Source organism: Micrasema longulum, unplaced genomic scaffold, assembly GCF_059751315.1.
Source record: "Micrasema longulum isolate JH-2025_06_02 unplaced genomic scaffold, ASM5975131v1 h1tg000831l, whole genome shotgun sequence".
Classification (NCBI taxonomy): Eukaryota; Metazoa; Arthropoda; class Insecta; order Trichoptera; family Brachycentridae; genus Micrasema; species Micrasema longulum.
In genome coordinates this window covers 61,235-84,161 of record NW_028278023.1, presented here as the reverse complement: position 1 = coordinate 84,161, position 22,927 = coordinate 61,235, and the positions used below count along the sequence as shown (strand labels likewise).

General features: G+C 35.8%; 2 protein-coding genes across 2 annotated transcripts in view; both read left to right on the top strand.

Annotated features, from left to right (window-relative positions):
• The window catches only part of LOC148278736 (uncharacterized), a 280,311-nt gene extending 270,812 nt beyond the window's left edge, over positions 1 to 9,499 (top strand). Inside the window, exons 4-7 of the mRNA XM_088230928.1 lie at positions 3,399 to 3,486; positions 4,256 to 6,277; positions 6,579 to 7,321; positions 8,524 to 9,499. Coding sequence (XP_088087054.1) covers positions 3,399 to 3,486; positions 4,256 to 6,277; positions 6,579 to 7,321; positions 8,524 to 8,591 — 2,921 coding nt within the window. The 3' untranslated portion in view covers positions 8,592 to 9,499. The remainder of the gene's footprint in view (positions 1 to 3,398; positions 3,487 to 4,255; positions 6,278 to 6,578; positions 7,322 to 8,523) is intronic.
• Positions 9,500 to 14,812: 5,313 nt separating this feature from the next.
• LOC148278735 (uncharacterized) lies at positions 14,813 to 21,267 on the top strand. The gene is made up of 6 exons (XM_088230916.1): positions 14,813 to 15,005; positions 15,091 to 15,252; positions 17,968 to 18,200; positions 18,539 to 19,553; positions 19,988 to 20,208; positions 20,498 to 21,267. The coding sequence occupies exons 1-6, from the start codon at positions 14,944 to 14,946 to the stop codon at positions 21,130 to 21,132; spliced, it is 2,328 nt and encodes a 775-aa protein (XP_088087042.1). The 5' UTR covers positions 14,813 to 14,943; the 3' UTR covers positions 21,133 to 21,267.
• Positions 21,268 to 22,927: the final 1,660 nt, after the last annotated feature.

The window sequence follows — 22,927 nt, the reverse complement described above, 5'->3', positions numbered from 1 at the left end:
TGTGAGTACTCACTGAATTGTCGCTATGGACAATGGAAGTAGGTTGTACACTTTAATCGAGAAGTAAACTAATCCTCTGACCGAAAATCGTGTTAATTAAAAAAAAATTGCAGCATGGATCTTGTCTACCTTGTTCCCAATTTTGGTGATGAAAATTTTAGTTGACTGCATGGACACACAGGAAAATCTCCTTTACCTTCTCATTGTGATCGAGGGCTCGGTCTAACGTTACCTCGCGTCTATCGCGCATTATTTATTTAGAACAAGGGATTGTTTAGATTGTTTCAGGTGAAATGGTTTCTCCTTCTTTGCCATTCTGCTCCCCTGTCACTATACGAACTGAGTTTGCAAGTAAAATGAAATCTTAATGGCTTTGCGTTTAAAAAATATATAAATGTGTCGGGTTTTAATAAACTGACATTCCCAATCGTGTTAGCTTGTCTATAGACTAACTTGTACTATATAAATCAATACGAATTTTCAAATTCAAATTTGTTGTGAAAATTTTTATTGACTCACCATGTTTATCGTTAAACGATAAAATTTTACCTGCATATTAGTTATTAGCTTCCACATATTACGTTACAAATTAAAATATATATAAGATACATTGCCGCATACCTCTAATTGCAATGGAATTTCTTCAACAAAATATTATAAAATAAATGTATATTACCAAAGATATTAATTAAGAACATTAATTGATTATAATCGAATTACATGAATTTCTCAATGCATTGTTTATTTCTTAAACTTAAACTAATTAATATTTTCACACTTAAATCTGATACGAATCTTTTTAGTCGATAAACTGAAAGATGAGCTGATTTGTTCGATGGGAAATCACCCGTTATACCTTCTTCATACACAAAGCCTTTGAAATATTCTCCTCACCTTCGTAATAATTTAATTTCCGTCCCGCGACTTTTGAGAAAGTATTTCTGTTACGAAATTCCCTGCTTAGTGAAATTCTGTTGAGAAAATAAATGTGAAAACTTAGTATAAAACGTGAGGCGTAACATATAAATATTCATAAATATTTTCACGGATACCTATTAATATACTAAATCACATATGTTAGTTATACCTTGAGAATAATAATAATCATCATCATATTTCATTTCATATTCATATTTCACTTCTTACACGTTGGTCCAAGATCCTTCAATCTTCTAACCAAGGAACTACAAAACATTAAATCACTGGTACAGTTTAAAGTAGGTTTGAGGTCTTGGATTAACATGGAAGGAACAGATTGTTGTTGTATATTTAGTTATAAAGGTGCTAAACTTGCTTTGTTTCTTTGTTGTTCTCAATATGTGTTATTTTCTAAATGCTAATATTATTTATGTCCCGAATTGAGTTGTTGTAACTTCTGGGAATGTAATTCAACGTATTATACTTGTAAAATACTTTGGGTTATATGATTTATAAATAAAATTTAAAAAAATATGTAAGGAAAGTTTTTAAGCAACTTAATACACGTGTCGGGACAATAAATGTCAAAAATCAATGTAAATCATGGGAAAATATTCGGAATCAATTACCTATGAAAACTGACTCTTTTAACACATTTGACGCTCCTACTGCTGCAACCAAACATACTGCAATTCACCATAGTCGATTTTTATTTATTATAACGTAAATATCCAAGTTATTTATAAACAAAGCCAAGCATAGCTACAATAGCATCCGATCGAACCGTTATGTTTATGTTGTCAAATAAAACAAAATGGCCACCAATTGGTTGCTAACCAACAAACCAACATCGCTTGCGTTCTATGAAACATAGTGATAGGGCTTCTCTCTAGGTTACGCATTATTACTCTGAGGTTCGAATATATAAATAAAACAAATGCTTTGACCTGAGGTTAAAATTTTCGTTCTTCATATCGTGCCTTTTCCCCTAATGTAAAAAACAACCTTTACACTCATAATGTTTTTATTGTAGATTATTTATTTATTTTCATTTATTCAGATATTTTGAAAATTACAGAAAGAAAACCCAATTAATTCTAAATACAATAATAGATCACAAATAATAGTAGATAGTTATGTTATTAAAATGATATAGCAAAATGTAAAAAGAAAAATCAAAAGTTAGAAAGTGCTTCCCTAAGGGAAGGTAGGAAGTAGCAAGATTGCTCTACCAACCGGCATAACCATTGGCAGGTTGGTTCTGCATCGCGGTAGGTAAAACAATCGATGCTGTCTTTATCGAAGATAGTTATCAGGTACGAACAGACCTACACCCATCAGAATTTCTGAGCTATGTATGCGACCACCAATCACCTGGAAAAGGTGAACACGCAAATGATCGTCCCTCCTCCTCCATAATGACTGATAGCCTAGCATTCCCAGTAAAAAGTCGATTGGGAAGAGCCAAGGATAATATCCACACTCTTTTAGGTACAGATAGCGCAGAGATTTCTTCTGCACTCTCTCCACCATCAAAGAGTATCGAGCCTCACGTGGCGACCAAATAATGGAACTAAACTCCAAACGACTTCTTACTAACAATAATAATAATAATGTTTGGATAATTTATATAGCGCCATTTTTGTGAAAATCACCTCAAGGGCGCTGTACAATAAATAAATAAATATCCCAACACGTCTTGCTGCTACAGAGCGCATGGACGGTTGGGATTCTAGTTCCTCGTCTCCAATTATGATATATTACAATTATGATATATTTGAGCTAGATAACGGAAGGTCTTGCAGCTACAGAGCGCATGGACAATAAGAAATCTAGCCCCTATTTACATTTTTATTTTCAATTTTTTTTATTTGACAATGAAGTTTAGAGTTTAAGTGATTTTTTAAAAACGAAATAATAAGCAAATTTATAAAATTAGAATTTAGATAACAACAAGTCTTGCAGCAACTGAGCGCATGGACGGTTGAAATTCTAGACCCCATTTAAATTATACAATGTCCTCATAACCTGAGTGTTAGAAAAGATCTTGGCATTTCGAAGAACAAAACCAAGCATTTTAAGGGAGTCATTACATAGATTAACTATATGAAGGTTGAAAGATAACTGAGCGTCAAACAACACCCCGAGATCTCTGGACGTTGAAGCCCTTTCAAGCCTTACTCCGTCCATGAAATAACGATAGTATATTGTTTTGGATGCTCTGTGTACGGCATTACAAAACATTATACAATATATGCTTCCACTTGTCAGTATATGTCCAACTGGGGCTACGTAATAGCATTTTTTCAAAAACAGTTTTAGAAAATAAATATTTACTCAAGTTGCCCATGCCGGCAAAATAAGGAGTACTTTGTCACTGTTCTTTAAAATATGAAATTCTAGTTATTGTCCTTGTTAGTAATAATATAGGTAATGATTTTCCTAAGGTTTTTACTAATTGTTTATTTTTGTCCTTTCAGGTGTTCTGGTTGTGAACGTGACTTGGAGAGGGAAAACTTACGTCGGAACACTCTTGGATTGCACGAGGCATGATTGGGCTCCACCGAGGTATTTACTTTTGTCGTTGGTATATTATTAATTTATGCTAGCCATAGCCAGGCGAGATGGGCGTGGGTTGTAGACGATGTTGATAGATGTCGTGATCTTAGAACAACGACGGATGTGCGAAAAATGCGACATTGACTCGAACGATGTTGAAAAAATTGTAAATAACTAACCCAAGTATCAACGGATATAATTTTGTACTTTTTGAGTTATGATAAAAAATATAAATTAAACCGCTTCCAAAAAAGTCCCATTGTCTGAGTAACGCCAACAATTTATCATTTAATTTGAGACAGATTGTAATAAACTAGTGGGTAACAAATTCTTTTATGTATTTTTTAATTATAAAATAAACGCTGCTCTGCAACACTGAAACTGAAAACTGAAACATTAGGTATCTCCTTGTTTTTTCCTTATTTCTTTTATTTTAATTTATATCAAGAAGGTTGTTTCAATTACTTTTAAAAAAAAAAAATATTGTTAAACCATCGCTTTATTTTATTAAAATAAAGCGAATACATGTTATTGGATGGCAGGCCCCACTATTTGTTAGATTTTTAAATATAGTCTCGTATAAACATTTCATCTGTACGTCTGTTTCTATTCTTAATAAATAAAATAAAGTATTTTGTGTTTAAAATACTATTGAAAAAACAGAGATTGCAAGAATCTCGCACGTGTCAAATAATTTCCAAAACAACGCGAATTTCAAAAGTACTGTTATTCGCGAAATTTGTTATTTTTCAGTAAATAACATCGGTTATTTTTTCAGGTTTTGCGACTCGCCAACGGAGGAACTGGATGCGCGGACGCCGAAGGGGCGCGCCAAGCGGGGCAGGGGCGCTGCCCCCGGGGGAGATCTCAGTAACTTCACGGAGACGCGCTCTTCCGTGCACAGCAAGCTGAGGAACGGGGGCGCCAAGGGCAGGCGGGGCGGGGCTGCGGGGGGCGCGCCCGGCTCCCGAGACGTGTCCTCGCCGCCCCCCGCCGCCTCACCCTCCCCCGCCCCCGCGCCCCCCGCCAAGAGGAAAGCGCGCAGCCCGGAGGAGGACTCCCCCGTGGCCAAACGGCGCGCCCCCTCGTCGCCCCCCGCATCCCCTGCCCTGTTGGAGTGCCCGAAGCCCAACTGCTCCAAAAAGTATACACACATCAACGGGCTGAGGTACCACCAGTCGCACGCTCACGGAGCCATCGACGAGGACGAATCCAAGGATACAGCATCCATGTCGGAGAACGACGAGTCCAACGCGGAGGCTCCCAGTCCCGCCGGACCTGTCAAGTCCCCTGACAAACCGCTGGAGCCAGGAACCCCCAAGAAAGAGGATCGCCAGGAGACTCTGACGCCAGTCGCCACCCCGCCTTCTCCCGCGCCTGCCCCAACCCCGCCAACTCCCACCCCTCCAGCCCCTCCTCCCGCCACCCCACCGGCACCTCTCGCCGCTGCTCCTCCGCCCCAACCCGCCATTGCTACAGATGTCAAGACTCCCCCGGTCAAACCGGGTGTCCTCAGATTTGGGCCTCAAGAAGAATTTCCCGTTGCTAATTTCGTAAATAAACCTCCGGTTGCTTCGCCTGCCGTGGTAGCGCCTATCCCCGGAAATCCCACCCCTGTAGCTGCACGGCCGGCAGAGACTGCTCCCCGGCAGTTCTCGGTGTTAACTCAAGGTCTCCAGCAACCTCCTGCTGTGCAGGCCCCCCCTCCGCATGCCGCACACCCGCCACATCCCGCGCATGCGCCACACCCGCCACATACTGCACTTCCCCCTACCAATCACATACAGCATCCCGCCCAGACCAATCCACAAATGGATTCGTCTCTTCCCCAGAATATCGGTCCGCCAAATCAACAAAAAGGCATGCCTCCTTCACCTCAGAATGCTCAATTTAAAGTCAAACCGACTGCAGCTCTCATGCCAACAGAGGATAAGAAAATACCTGATAATGCCGCGAATAAGCCTCAGGGATTCAAGAAAACTAGCAAAAGTAGAAAGTCTCCCGGGGGAAGTCCTCACCCTCCAGAGAGACCGCCTTTTGGTATGGAACAAACTGGTCGGGAAGAAGTTCAAAGTCCCGCTTATTCAGATATATCGGATGATAATGCACCTGTTATGGATAACGAGGTGGAGAAATCCAAAATCCTTTGTGAGAAAAAACCTGATGGGGGACCTCAGTTACCACATGGTATTCGACCAGGGTATAGTATGTATCCGTACTTTGGGCAAACACCCTATCTAGTGCCTTCTGTACAGAATCAGTCTATGGCAGACCCGACTAAGATAAAGGAGGACCCCAACAAAATACCTGATGGTAAAACTCTTTGCGAGAATGAGATCAAGAGGGAGGCCCCCCCGGAAAACATGCCACCGCAAAAAATGATGCAGCATTATTACCCATATGGTTATATGCCGGGCTATCCGTACAACATGGATCCAAATTATGGCCCCGTATCCATGGTGCCTGAAGATAAGCTGAAGGAGCAGCAGGACAGAGAGCGCGAACGGAGTAAAGAGAGTCCGATACCGACAGAACACAACTCTGGTAAGCCTCCTCCTGCATCTCCGCAACAACAAGGGATGATGGGAGGTAACAAACCTAAGCCAGATATGATGAAGGATGGGAAGCATCCCAATGAAAACCACCAGATACTCAAAGAGAGTATAGAGATGAAATCACAGATGAATCCATACCTGTACCAACGGCACCAACAGCACCAGCAACATCAACAACATCAACAACATCAACAACACCAACAACACCAGGCACAACACCATCAGAGGGAGGAGGATGTTAGGAGGTAATTATAAGATTAATACTTTTGGTGTCATTAAAAAACAATCAAAAACAGATCTTTAATGATTCGTAAAGTTGTAAATAGGTATGTGACACAAAATAAGCTCTTGTTCAGAGACCTACGATGGTTAATAATCTACAATTAATGTGCTAACACAAAATGAAAGTTTCTTTCTTGCACTTATCAGCACCTAATGGTGCTTATGGAAATTAACAAAAGATACGTAAAAAAAATTAACTGAATTTTAAATGCATGTTTTCATTTTTATAATTAATTGGTGTTAATATTCTCAATCTCATTTCAGATACTACATGTCATTGGAACAGAGGCGAAAAGAAAGTTCTATGGGTCCAGATCCTGGAAAACCACCGCCATCATCTCAGCAGGGGTCAGGAAAACCTTCAACTGGTCCTTCTAAGGCTCCCACTCCTAAAGATGGCAAACCAGAGGATGGATCCAAAGGAAACAAAGAAGAAAGCAAACCTATAAAGCAAGAGGGGCAGAAGCCTACGATGGAGACTACGGGACCTCCTCCTCCACCCACCTCGCAGTATTACTTGCACCCTTCGTACATGCAACCTCCCCATTATGGGGGTCTGCCGTTCGACCCCATGTACCGAGGACTGAACCCGATGCTAGTGACGGGGCCCTATGGCGCGGGGCCCTACATGCACTCGGGTCCGATGCCTCGCTATCACGCGCCGGAGGACCTGAGCCGCCCTCCGCCGCCAGCCAAAGCGCTCGACTTGCTACAGCACCACGCCTCGCAGTACTACTCTTCGCACAAGATTCACGAACTGCAGGAGCGAGCCCTCAAGTCGCCGACGCCGAAGGCTGCCGGGTCAGGGGGCAGTCCGGGCGTGGCGGGGGGCCCCCCGGCCGGGGCGCCGCCGCCTGCGCCCCCCGCCAAGGCCAGCGGCACGCCCCCCGCACCGCCCTCCGAGCCCGGCAAGGAGGCGCGCTCGCCGCCGCCGCAGCGCCACGTGCACACGCACCATCACACGCACGTCGGCCTGCCCTACACGCTGTACCCCGCCCCTTACGGAGGTAAGCCCCTGGTGCGCCCCTGACAATAGCCCCTGCCCCCCGCGCCCGCCGCTGCCCCCCCAGCGGGTCGGGCGTAGAGACTACTCCGCGCCACTGACGCCCTGAGCTAATATATTCTCGTAGCTTGCAGTGGAAGTCTCGGTAGCATATTCTTGTTGATAGTGAAATAGCTTGAAAAACAATTAAGTAATTTCATATAAAATTATTTGAATTTTAGTCTACAGACAAATATGCACCAACGGAGGTGGGGAGCTACAAATGAACAATAATTTCGGTGGTAAATAAAAGACTCCTTTAAGAGTCAGTAAATGTTGAATTGTGACCAGTTTGAGAAACAATAATTTGAAGACATTCACAAACTATAGTGCTATCTATATCCTGACTATTTAAAGCGATCGCTTATTTTTGTACACCATATTGGTGGTTAGAAAATAATATTGCGTCATTGTGTTTTAGATTTGCATTAGTAATAAGTATCGGTTAAAAGTGATAAAAGTGAGACAAATTTTAAGAATAACACTTCGGTTCGAGTATCGTAAGATTATTTTAGTAAACATATTCAAAGCAGTATTTGTGCTATGTTAAGAAATAATTTTTTAGGTGTTGTAGACAAATCTGTGATAAAATGTTCATTTTTTTATTTGTACATAAATTTATTTTAAAATTTGATTCAATTTCCAACACTTGGCTTATTAGAGATGCTACTTAGGCGATGTGTTCTGTTGTATGAATATTTTTGTACTTAAATTTTACATAGAAAAATGTTGGTTAAAGTCTACGGACCTTTAGATATATTCTATCGGTTCACGATTAGTAGCTGCCCCTGCCAGCCTATAGTGCCAGCTTGCCGTGTAAAGCTCGGATATCATCGCGAGTAATAGACCTTTTTCGCTTTCATCGTGTCTTCTCTTCCTACCCTATTTACCATAAGTAATGTCTAAATTTTAAATTCAAATGCACAAATTATCCATGATTTTTAATAATCACTATATTAAAGTCGTTAGGAGGACACCTGTTTGTTAAATGCTGATGCTAAATAAAAGTCCGCTTTTAGTGTAATGATTCACTGGTGTAATGATTACAAACCATATTGTGTGGCTGTGTCTGTGATGAGCATGGCGGCTATGGTTTATCTTGTTTTGTGACTTGTCCGGATTACCGGTAGACTGGAGAGAACTAATGGAGCGCTGTTTGTGTTGCAGCAGCCGCAGTGCTAGCTAGTCAGCAGGCAGCCGTCGCCACTGTTGTTAATACATTCCCGCCCAAGTGAGGGTAGTCCGAGGACTGGTACTGTACAGAACGTAGACCACATTCTAGTGAGTGCTCAGTGTCGCATCCGTTCCACTTGTTAACTTAGACTCGATGATTGTTCTCTAGGTCTATTTATTGTGATACATTTCTTATTGTACCTGTCTATCAACTCTTTGTAAAAGTTATTTCGGTAACCCTGTACGCTTATTAAGGTTAAATATTACATTTTAATTCCCTTATGCGGATTCTGTTTATCCGTGAAACCACATTTGATCTCCGATGACATTTCTGTAACATCAATGTAATCTTTTGAATGTTTATGATCACACATTAAAGATATTTTCCAGTTAGCTAAATTAAATTTCCGTTCTGTTGTCAACTGAAATCGTAGTTTAAAGGCAAAACTTTTATTCGAGTAACTGTCTCATTTTATTAAAATATCTGCAGCATTCCACGAAAGCAAACATGATTGTATAAATAATTGTAAATTAATTGTGATGGGTGTGGTGTAATGAACATTAGAGTGCACAAAACATTGAGTGTTGTAAAACCTATGTATGTTAAGTTGACAATGTGATTCATTTACGGAAGAAAACCGCACTTAGGGTCCTTGTTTTTATTATTTTTATTTCATTTATGACTTATGATCCATCCAACTCCTGTATATACTTGAGTTGAAATATCTTTTGATAATGTCTCGCATTTGTGTTGTAAATAGTGTAATTAACGGCTTAAATTCAGTCATAGTTTGTTAATATACTACCTGTAGACTGAATACATCATTTATGACAATGTGCATAATTTCTGATTGAAAACAAAAAAATATATTGATTGTGTATTTTTTAATTGTAATAATTAACATTTTGGATTTTTTTTCTTAGAAATTATTGAAATGGAAATAATACAATAAATTATTTCTTACGCTGAGTGGTTTTATTTATTTTTTAATCCTTTTAATATTCCATCGATTATTTTCCCTCGTTCCATGAAATTCAAATCCTACAGTCGGTAAAGGTTTTGTGCCATTGGAATACTCCAATAAAATATCAAATCAGGGTGCTGTCCTATCTTCAGAATTATATCAAGCTTTAACAAAGCTGATCTTTTATTTTCATACCACAGCAGGCCAACTCTAATTACAGTTTTACGACAGGATTTAAATAAATAAATAAAAACATATTTTATTTGTTATTTGTTATTAGTTATTAGTTGTGATCTCACAACAAGTTAAATCTGAAAACCCCGAGTGTAAAACAAACGCAATTACATTATGGTGACAATTTTTTTTTGATCAAATAAACTAATTTTCAAATAATTTAAGTACAGAGGTACTATAAGTAAGATTACTTTGTCTGCTGTGCCTGAAGGGGTACTCTCGAAGATTTTTTTTACGATCTTAACTTTGGTTTATCTTTTGAGATATTAATAATATCTCTCTGGAACTTCTAGATGTAGGTTCTGCACGGCTGATCTAATGGTATCTAGCGCCCTGTCACTTACTGAAAAGGGAAAGGGGTTTGTAAACTAATACAAACATATTATTTTCCCTTCCTTTGTAAGCAAGTGTCTGTTTCTTTGTGCCGACTGAACTATGGTAGATCCAGCTCTGGTTCTGCAGTGTGGATGAAGAAACACCTATACACATTTTATGTGAATGTAATGCTTTATATCACAAAAGAAGCCGCCGCATCTTCAGGGAACCTTTGGTTAAATCTGGGGATGTGAGAGCGCCCCCTACTTTGAGAACCTGTAGGAGGAGATTTGTTATTATTATAGATAACTTATATAGCTCCATTTTTGTAATATAATACCTCAAGGGCGCTTTGTAAAGTGATTATATAAAGATATAAATTTAATTTTAACTTTTTAGTTTACGAAAAATAATGTACTTTGTCACCACATGCTAAGAATTTATTCAAATGATTTAGAGAACATGTGGGTTTTAAGTTTCTTCCGAAACATCACTTCACTCTCGCAGTTTCGGACCTCTGCTGAGAGAGCGAATTTAGTGCCTTGTTTGCGTAGAGGTATAATAACTTTTCCTTTCGACGTAGATGTAGCTGATTTAAGCGTAAGACGTCTGTCGGCTAGTTCATCCGGAATGCAGAGTTCCTTTAGATATTCTGGAGCAGAGTTGTGCAGCGACTTATACATAAGTCAAGAGAGTTTGTATTCCACCCTCTGTGGAAAACGTAGCTAGTGTAATTCCCGAAGTAGTGGAGTGATATGACTAAATTTAGAGATTCCAAAAATAAGTCTCGCTGTGAGACCCGCGTAGATACCATTACAATAATCGACTCTAGACACTACAAACGCATTTATTAATTTATATAATATATTTAATTTAGCCATATATACGAAAGCACTCGCGCTCCACTCGGTAGCCCGGCTCTTCGAAGACCTAGGCTTGGAGGGTGAGAATTACGGTGACATGTCATAATAAATCTACACATTGTTACACAATCTATTAATCTCAGGTGCTTACTTAGCACTGACCCCCATCTACAAGAACAATATTAATATTTTTCTACTGTGGGTTGTTAATTTTAATAAAATTATCTCCTATTTGTATCATAACAGAAGTATCTCCCATATTATTTTTAAATAATTAATTTTTGGGAGCATTTTCTTATCAATGCCTATAGAATTGATTTCTATTAAACTTAAGAAATCTTGAAATAAAAATTGGTATTCCTAAAACAAAATAAATTAGTTAAAGAATAAAAAATATAGTGAAAAGTTTGCTTTTTTGCAAAAAAAAAATTGAAATTTATTGCAACAGAGAGGGGAATCATTTTTGATAAGGAAGCCTAGGGATTTACAGGGCTTGCGATTTGTCATTGGCTGATTTAAGTGGCCACTTAACACAATGCTTATGTTCAAACATCCAATAACCTTTATTGCTTTATATAAAAGAGCAACCTTTATTGCTTTTATATATAATCAAAATATTGTTGATTAAAATAAAAGAATCCTACATTCAACTGAACATGAATTTAAACAAAAACGTGAACTGAATATCATGGATCTGACAACATACAATGACACAATAAGTAATTTCGACATTAGCAACTTGTATAGCAATGACGCTCACACAACAGCATTGAGTATATTTAGTCATTTTCTTTTTTTGTTAGGAAAATAAAACAGTATAAATATGTCAATATACTTCTCATCTAATCTGCTGGATGCGGACTCCAAATACAACAAATAGTAAGGTTTGTATTTAGGTAAGCTAAATATGTTCTGTTTTTAGAAAATTAATTAGGTTCTAAAAAGCATTATTGAAACAACATTTTGTTATTATTCTGATGGAAACTCAGAAAAAATATGCAGCACTAATCCCAAGATCGATATTTTTTAGTGAGATAATTTAAAAGAAACGATGCACATAACTTTTATAGACCCAAAATGATAAATATGCAAATAGACATGAAATTTAAATTTTATCTCAATGCAAAAAAAATAGAATGTATCAAGATTCTGGGAGAAAATGAATGAAGAATGGAAGGGGAACGAAACTATGTAGGTATGTTATAATATTTATTTATCCTATTGTATACACATCAAATTGTAACACTGATATAAAGTTACTTCAATTGTCTAACTAGGGTAAGTAACCCTGTTCTCAGACAGTCAAAGGTGTATTACGAGTATTTTACCAACCAAAAACAAAGTATGTCTGTATTTATAATTTCACTTAATTATTTCACAGTTTTATAATGTATGGAGGTTCTTTGGTTTAGGTCCCGACTAGCTAGGAAATCCCTGTGGTTAGGCAGGACCTTCTTTGTTACATGTGTTTTTTCATTAAATGATGTTTACACAATGAGGAACTTCAGCCCTACGGGAAATTGGATACGAAAAATGTTTCCTTACGCGGGGTAAAAATTAGAGCATTAAATTGTAGGACAAAGTTTCTTGAAAATGTACAGAAAAAATAATAATAAATATTTTGATAAAAACGCACTACTTTAAATGACGTCACTGGTTCATGTGAATCAACCTATGATCTGAGAGCTATGGAAGATTTCCGGTCTGCTTGTCGCTTCTGGACCAATAGGAAGAACTGAATGAGAATAAGCGGAAATGAACCTCTGATGTTACACGCAGAGTTATTTCAGAAATACAAAACTTTGAAAAATCGTAGCGCCGATAAAACCATATATAAAAATTAAAAAAAAAAAATTTTGACTTAGTTTAACAGTCTATAAACAAATAAAAATATTAAAAAAAAACTATTGAACTTCCTCATTCAAATCAATAATAATAATATAAATTAGAAAATATACCAATAATGATCGAAATTGAAGCATAAATATAAATGACAAAATATTCCATAAATATTAAAAAATGAAATACAAATACAAATACTAATACTAATAATAATAAAAAATCAAATATAAATTCTAAAACATAAAGAATAAATTATTGAAGCGTTTATAAAATTAAAACAGACATAATTTTTAGCCATAGATAAAATTTACAAGATATAAAAAAGATCTACTTTTTATGTACCTGATCACCATCATCTTATATACATTTCAACTGACAGACGCTTGTATGTCAGGGTCCGACATGTTAAAAACCCTGGGGCCCAGTACTGTAAAATGCCTCTGAAAAAAGGCAGTTCTGATTTGAGTTACCCTAAAGTTTATGCTCGTTGCACATCTTGTTTTAATATTTTGTTGAGTTCTTTTTTTTTACTGAAGACCAGTATAATACATACATTTAGGAAAAAAACAATATACAATTTGTGGTTATTTCTGAAAGTCATATTTTGAAAGCAACCTAAGTTTATAGGCAATGGCTTATTGTTTTGTGTACAATAATTATAATTTATTTATTTGTAATAGATTTTATAAAATGACTTCTGATCTGTCCTCTACCCGATGTAGGTTGAAAATCATCGCAGCATTTCGCACTTTGTTGTCAGCTGCCTTGAACAAAGACCGAGTGCTGCAATGGAACCATTCTGTCACAAATTGCTAATAAATTAAAAAGAAAAAATGTATGATATTTTAAAAAATTATAATGTAATCGTATTTTTTTTCATTTGGTTGAAAACACTTTATTTTGCCAATATGTAAGTAAATACCAATTTGTTCACAGAAAATACAATTTGAAAATCAGAGATGCTATCACAATTGAATTTTTATTCAGGTTTGTCAGTGCCACTTCAGTGACTAAATTAAAAATGATTGGAAAAAAATTGAAATAAAATCATATTTATTTATTTATACAAAATTACATTTGATATTAAACACAAATAATCCAACATGCCATAGGGGTAGACAGAGAAGATAGAACGCCATATAATCTGTCTTTGCATACAGACCTCGCTTTCTCTACATTCATATCTCTTTTCATGCACGTACGCCGATTATTACGACTTTTGACATGTTCATCGTTAAGTGTTAGTTGGATTTAGTCGTGCCATATATCTCTCTGGATCTTCCCCGTTTTCTGCATCATATTATAAAGTTTATGAAAATATAAAATTTTCTTTGCATTCAACGTTAGTTTCTGCTTAGACTCATAAAAACACCCATGATGAAAGAGACATATTCTCATAATTTTAAATCTGTCTGACTCTTCAAGCTCAGAAAATTTAATCAAATTTTATATATTTGATACTGCGAATGTACACGCTTTACAGATAGATCGCATTAAATCATTGTTGTTGAAATCTAAATAAGGACCTATCATACTACCCTAGATTTTTAACCATCGATGCGCTCTGTAGCTGTAAGACGTGTTATAATATATCTCTTATATATTACTGCAACCTAGGAATTAGAATCTTACCGCCTAAGCACTATCTAGCTGCAGGACGTGTTGGGATTTTTTGTACAGAGCCCTTGAGATGATTTTTTTATTTTATTTTTTAATTAACTTTTTGTACATAATGTTATTTGTACATTGTATTTGTACATTCACAAAAATGGCACAATAAAAAAATATTCAGAATAAATAAGTTGCAAACGAAAAATTATTTCATATGAAAATAATTTAAGAAATTATTTTTGTAACATTTCGCCCCGTAAACACCTAAATAAGAAATACAAACTTTTAGCGTGCCATATACAAAAACAAAACGAAATACAAAGAAAACATGCACTCAATTTTATACTTGGAACATAATTTAAGAGCTATATTCGTATAAAAAATGTTGGACAATACACAGCGTTTTGTCTATGCATCAATTATTCGGTTTATAGTCTATGATTGTGATTTGTTATCTGTCAAAGTGTCAAGCGGCTTTTAAAAGTAAACTTTATTTAAACTTTGCGAGAAACAAGACCTTTAAATTTTAAGCAAGAAATCATGTTTTATCGGTAAATTTCACTGTAAAAACACAAATAATCAACATGAATGGGCAGATGCGTGTACTTAATAGTATTTACACGAGCATTCTCGAAAATAATTTTGAGTAAGATTTTTATGCATTTTATTTAGGTTTATATAATAAATGTTCAAACAAATCTTACTATTCTTTTGAAATATTTGAATGGTAGGCATGCTGAAGCACTCCTGAAGGTGACTGGTGTAAATCCGAATGGAATAGTTCCAGACAAGGGTATCCATATTCTCCATTTATCTGCTGGATTAAGCCCAGAAGAATATGCCTATAAGTTCTCCGAATTGATTGTTGCACATGGCGGTAGTCCCAATGAACGGTAAGCATTTTTCATATCAAATTCAAATAAAAATATTAAATATTGTTGCAAAAATGTGGACAGCAAGCGTAATTCAACCCATTTTGATCAATGATTAACTTGCATTACTTGTTGTTCATATGTTTGTCTGTTTTCTCATATCTATCGTGCATTAATTTTTGTAATATTTCACTTCTGATTGGACCATAGTTGATGGTTTGAAGTAAGGATGCGGAAAATTGTGTTGTGACACTTTCTTTGTAGACTGTTTTTTATAGGGACACAATATCTCCTCCTACCATTTGATTACTTCAGTTTCGCGTAGGCTATAGCCATCTTTTTACTACCAATGTCTTTTGGACTGACGGCTTTAGCCATTATTTCTTAAATAAGAGGCACAATTTTTACGGCGATTCCAGGCATAACGGCGAGCAAGTTAAAACAACAATGTTTTTAGTATGTTCAAATACTTGCAGATTGGCTAGATTTCCTCCCTAGGGAGTTATTCATATTTAAATTTGTTGCAACAGAGAGGGAAAACATTTTTAATTAAATATGAATAACTTCCTAGGGAGGAAATCCAGCCGGTCTGCAACCATTTGGACATACTCAAAACATTGTTTGATTGATTACCTGTTTAATTACCTGTTTAATTAAGTTTTATTGATTACCTGTTTAATTAACTACCTTAAAAAAGAAGTATGAACATTGGGAAATTGTTTTCAGGCGTTGCCTAGTAGGTGAATTGGTTCAGCGGGATGAATACCCACATAGTTTCAGCTCACAAAAGTCAACAGATGGAAGAGTTGAGGAAATGTGGATTTTCAAATATTGGCAAAATGGTGAATGTTACACCGAGTGTAAAATGGCCACTTAAACCAGCCAACGACAGATCATAAGCCCTGTAAATGCCTAGACTCCCATATTCCCTTCTCATAAATGTTTTCCCTCTGTTGCAACAAATTAAAAAAGTTAAAACAAGTCTACAGCGATCATGAAAATCTACACACCTTTGTTATTTCTTAAATAAGAGGCACAATTTTTACGGCGATTCCAGGCATAACGGCGAGCAAGTTAAAACAACAATGTTTTTAGTATGTTCAAATACTTGCAGATTGGCTAGATTTCCTCCCTAGGGAGTTATTCATATTTAAATTTGTTGCAACAGAGAGGGAAAACATTTTTAATTAAATATGAATAACTTCCTAGGGAGGAAATCCAGCCGGTCTGCAACCATTTGGACATACTCAAAACATTGTTTGATTGATTACCTGTTTAATTACCTGTTTAATTAAGTTTTATTGATTACCTGTTTAATTAACTACCTTAAAAAAGAAGTATGAACATTGGGAAATTGTTTTCAGGCGTTGCCTAGTAGGTGAATTGGTTCAGCGGGATGAATACCCACATAGTTTCAGCTCACAAAAGTCAACAGATGGAAGAGTTGAGGAAATGTGGATTTTCAAATATTGGCAAAATGGTGAATGTTACACCGAGTGTAAAATGGCCACTTAAACCAGCCAACGACAGATCATAAGCCCTGTAAATGCCTAGACTCCCATATTCCCTTCTCATAAATGTTTTCCCTCTGTTGCAACAAATTAAAAAAGTTAAAACAAGTCTACAGCGATCATGAAAATCTACACACCTTTGTTAAATCTAGGTGTACACATTATATAGGGCTGCAGGCTAGGCCTGAACAAATTGTCCGTCCCGTACTCAGCTCCTGTGAGACGGAGGGGGGAGCCTACACGACCCCCACTCCTCTCTACTCTACTCCGACCGCCGAGAACAAATAAGTAATAAAACCTTAAGAGGAGGACAAAATACCGTTCGAGCGAAGCAATGGCTTGACGTGTTATTTGGACTCCATCGAGACAAATGGTAGAGAAGTGGTTTGCTGATTTTAAATACAGCCGTACAGATACCGATGATGGTCAACGCTCTGGTTGCCCAAATTCGGTAGTTGTCCCAGAAAACATAAAAAAAATCCATTAAATAGTTTTGGCTGATTGTAAATTAAAGTCGCGTTAGATAGCTGACATCTTAAAGTCATCAGAAGGCAGCTTATTCACTATTTTGCATTAACGTTTGTCCATGATAAAGCTCTGTTTGAAGTGGGTACCGCGTTTGCTCACAGTTGATCAAAAACATCAATGCTTCGACAATTCAGGGCGCTGTTTGGAGCTGTTTCAGCGCAGTAAAAATATTTTTTTCTTGCGGTATGTGACAGTGGATAATATATGGATCCATCACTACACTCCAGAGTCAAATTGACAGTCAACTGAGTGACGCAGCAACTGGGGACAACCTAATAACCTAGTAAATGTCAGCTGGTAAGGTTTTGACCTCCGTATTTTGGGATGCGCACAGTATTTTATTAATTGATTTCCTATAAAAAAATAACCATGAATAGCAAATATTCCGTAGCGTTATTAATGCGTTTGATGGAAGAAATTGCGGAAAAACAACCACAAATGAAGAAGAAAAAGTGCTCTTTCACCGAGACAATGCACTGTAGAAAACCAATTTTGAAAGTAAATGTAGGTGTTATATTAATAATAGTTGTACTGGTGTTCAAAACTTAAACCCCTGATATCTCTGCTTTTTTGTTTTTGTCACATAACACTGTTATCCACTCATGTCTTCAATTAACTTCCTCTGGATCAACCAAAGTAGTATTGCTTTTTCAAATTACTTTTAAAAATGTATTTTTCAATGTTTGTTTTTTTGTAGTTCTGATGATGGGATGACCCCGCTGCACGTGGCGGCTGCGTGGGGAAGGCTGAGTGTTGTGAAGTTACTGGTGGAACATGGAGGTGATGTTTTCTCCAAGGACGAAGATGAAAATACTCCATTAGATTATGCTACACAAGAACACCACGTTTGTGTTGCCAAATTCCTGAAAAATACAGAAAATGACCAATGCTCTCTCCCTTATAGTCCAGATAAATATACAATGCACTTGGGTAAGTGTGTCTCAAATTTTTATTATAATAAGCTTTATGACTATTAGCATATGTACAAAGGAAATAAAGCACGTATGTAAAGATTGAGTGTCATGGTATTCCATGTCATTTCATTTTGTATGGTATTTCATGTTACATGTTACCTAAAACTTCTTTACACGGAGGAATATGTGTTGCATGCATTTTCATTTTCATCACTTTCATGGATATCCATGGCCCTTCTCATACCTCTCTACACCTACTGAGTAGTATTTGCAAGGGGTGTAAGACGTAGCACATAGCATTACTGTAAGGCATTGTTCAATTATTGTACTATTACTTGATTAACCATTTTTCAGATAAGATCATAGTAAATAACGGCATAGTTGAAGGAGAATATATCCCAGCAGAGTTACCCAAAGTTGATGCATTTAAGAAATCAGAATTTATATCGGAGTGGTTTTCGAGAAGCCCCACCATAAAACATAATATTATTTACGAAGAACCACTAGAAACTCGAGACACTCCTGTGAATGAGCGTAGTAAACCGTCGTCATCTTTAAATATCCCGTGCGAAAGTGACGATGATAATTCTTCTAAAGACAATCATTTAATCAGTAATTATGTAAACTTCAGACGAAGGAAAATTACCCAGAATTTAGATGCCTCAAAGCAATCGTCTCTTTACAAAAGTTGTTTGGCTTCCTTTAATGAACTCCAGAAGTCGTTATTAGACAATCGAGATATTCAGCAACTCGATAAGTTGAATTCTTCAGAGAGTGAAAAATCTTCTACGAGTGATCATTCTTTATCTGGAATCACACCAATAGAATTCACAAAGACAAGTTACAATCAACTGTTTAGTGTGTTTCTCAAGAATGGAAGTCTCAAAAGTCCACAACAGTTAGAAGCTTCAAACAAAATACTGAAAGAAAAGAATTCCCACCCTTCTAAATCAGTATCGAGTGTATCTTCAAAAAGCCTTTCAGATTTTCAAACTTGCGAACTACTTAAAGAAAATGCTGAACAATCGACTATCTTAACATCACATAGAAGTGATAAATCCTACGACAACCAAGCTGATTGCAGTTCTAGTGAAGAATCAATATTATCCGAATGCTTGAACAAAGCTCTTAAATTAAGCGAGAATTTTATTGACGATTCAAAGATTTCTCCAAAAGAGATCGCAACTGAAAACAAAAGTCATATTTCAACAATCAGCTCTCATAAAGCCTATTTAAATAATGCAAGCGGAGTGTCAGTTCCAGTAATAATAAATGAGACATTAGCTAGTATAGTTGAAGAATATAAATATGAAGACACTCAAGTTGGCGTTGCCTTGATCGAAAAACGGTTTTTACCCACACCAATTCCGTAAGTGTTTTTAATAATAAATTGTATATGTATAATATTATCCAGCGCAATTGTCACTTTGTCACCCCTGAACTTTAAACTCACTTTAATTATTTATTTTATTTGTTTGTAAATTTACAAAATAATATTAATGTACTTACTACAGTATAACACTATAAAATAAATATACCTAACTTAAATTTATCTATAAATCTACATAATATAAAAATGACATATCCCTATCCCATTAGGGGATTATATTATATTAATACAAAAAGCATTTTGCTCAAAAAGTGGAGACGCTTCTAGCTTCCCCGAGACTTTTTGGCAACTCATTAAACCTTTATAGTAAAGTGTTATGTATTACATATTCTAGATTATGTCTATTGGGGCATACAATATATTTGAAATTCAATATTGTATTACTGATAATTATGTTAATTCCTTGATTAAAGGGTGACGATTGAGCCTGGCAATGGTTCAGTGATATCAATAGCTAGTTCAGCTTCATCACTTCCAATGTCATTAGGCTATGACACAGATAATTTGAGAAATGAGTTGACTACTCTCGGAGTGACAATTGGGCCCATTACTAAATCTACCAAGCGAGTTTACTTGAATCGTTTAAAAAAATTAAGGAAACTCCCAAAAGTACAATTGACGAAAGTTCACAAAAGTAAGACATTTTTCATTTACTCACCATTCAATAACTTTTGATTTTTATATTTTAAAAATATAGTACCTACATATATTTTTAAAAAAAAAACAATAAATAATATTATTTCTGACATTCTAGATTAGTGGAATTCTTACAACATTAAATTTCTATGTTATGTCAAAAGATTTCTTAAAATATATTAAAATTTCATCCAAACTATGCAAAGGTACCTATAGTATATATTTTTAAAGAATTATATTTAAAAAATATATAAAAAAATTATATGCTTTGTGTTTGCTGTTTACAGCTTATTCTGTAGAACTGGAAAAAACATTTAGAGATGAAACTTGGAATCATAATCTAGCTCCGTATGTATCTTTGGAAAGACAAATAGCTACCCAGTTCGCGCAGCCAGATCCAAATAAAAAATGGCGTGAAGGAATAACCAAGACTTCCTTTACTTATCTCCTATTGGATCCCCGGATAACGGATAATCTTCCCTGCCGTTCTGAGACTATTCCGAGGCCGGAAATATGGAGGAACTTTATCGATTCCATATTTTATATTGGAAAAGGTAAACGATCGAGACCATACTCTCACCTTTACCAAGCTGTTACTCAATTCAATACAGGACAAATGAAATCCGATGATAAAAAAATACAACATATCTTGGATATTTGGAACCAAAATTCAGGAGTCATATGCTTACATATTTATCAAAATGTTATACCTGTTGAAGCGTACACTAGGGAAGCAGCTATGATCGAAGTAATCGGTTTGAAAAACTTAAAGAATATTAAACCTGGGAACTATTACGGTGTTGTTTCAACTTGGAATCTTAAACAGAAAAAGCTTCTGGGTGTGTATTTGCTGTATAAGGCTATGTTAATCTTTTTGAGTGAAGGAGAAAGACAACTTAGACCTGCAGATATTATAGGATAGAACATTTTACTGACAAATAAAAAAAAAACCATCAAGTAATCTGATTTTTAAAAAAAGGTATGGTTTTAAAATTTCGAGTTCAATATATTAATTAATATTATTCTAAATAATTTCAGAAACAAAAGTATTATTTTGTTCATGACAACAGTGCCGTATTTTGCAAAGACTGACATATTTAAGCACTATTTATTGTGATAAATATACATTAATTTAAGACTGTTTTTACGTAACATGTACAGATTTTTAGTAATGATGTTCAAAAAAATTTTTTGAAAAAAGATATCATATTTCTTAAATATTTTAACTTATAAATTAAGAAATCTATTCTTAACTGACAAACAAATGAAGAGAAATGTAAAAATTCATTTATGTAAATTTCATAAAATTACAAAATTTTATATAAATTATTGTATGTATAATTTTTTTAATGTTTTGTTTTATGTTAAGTTCAATTGATATATTTTCATTTTTAAATGAATTTTACTGGTGGGTCTGATATCTTGCAAGGTATCTGCTTGTACCACATGAGTTTAAACCGTGTAACTAATATTGAGCTTAAACCATACTGTAAACATGGGTAACTCAATTTCAAACCGGTTCAAAAAGACGACGTATTGAGCTGTTGAGGTGCAGCTCAAATTTCTAATAGGCGGCTCACAGCGGTACATTGTGAGTTTTGTTCAAATCAAATGTGTATGTGACGCTTTACAGAAAATGAAATATCAGGTCAGCTGACTCAGCGCGTTTGCAAGGAACGATGACAGACAACAAGACATATTTCCATAGATTACATACAAGATATATAATATTGCTAGACCCATCAAACCTTATAATTGTTCACAGCATGCGATGTTTTACAAACAATAATTGAATAAAAAGAAGAATAAAGCTACAGAACCAAGTTTAAAAATAAATTTTGGAAAAGGAAAAAATAGTTTAAAATAAAGAAAACAGTTTCTTTTCCTTTATTATGGCCTTTTATCAAAACATGATAACATCGGCCAAAAACAAGTTACATCCCCTTCAAATTACAATAAGCATATGAACAATAAAAATGGAAAGGACAATGAAAAACAATATTTATAGTACCTAAAGAAAAATAATAAGAAAATTAATTAAAAATAACTTAATTATAGATTATGAAAATAAACACATGAATATTAAATTCTTTTTGATATACCAAAAATATCTAGTGTGTCTTTCAAATTGTGCTTCGAACCTTGTTGTACTGCCAAAACATGCGAGGGAGTTTAGACATTTTAAAATTAGTTCACTTAAAAAATATTGGATGATATTTAGGTTCTGTGGGCTGCATCTATGACATACAAAAATAAAAACTAAATAATGCTTCGTGGTCTCAGGTTCGATCCTTGACCTGGCTTGATGAGTAAGTATTAATGAAAGTGTGTTCCGCAGACTAAGTTATTTTCAATGGAAAAAGAGGTGTATTCGGTAAATTGATTAAAATTTTTCTGTGTAACTACACATGTATGTCATCAACAGTCCAAATCTTGACATGATCTGGAAATAAATACCGCGTTCCAACCGTGGGGGGCCACACGCTAGTTGATTTTAATTTTTGGCCAGAAAGTGAGGGCGGTACGCACGGAAGAGGTTAAACTATTATTTATACTCTAGAAAATTTCGCAGTCCCTGGCACCAGAAGCGTAAGAATAATCAGCTAACCTTCGTGTAGCAAAAATGATCGAGATACGCTACGGTTGGTGTACCAATGCAGTACCCTATGCACCATTAGGTGCGGATAGAGAAATGATGAATGTTCTAAGATAAAATT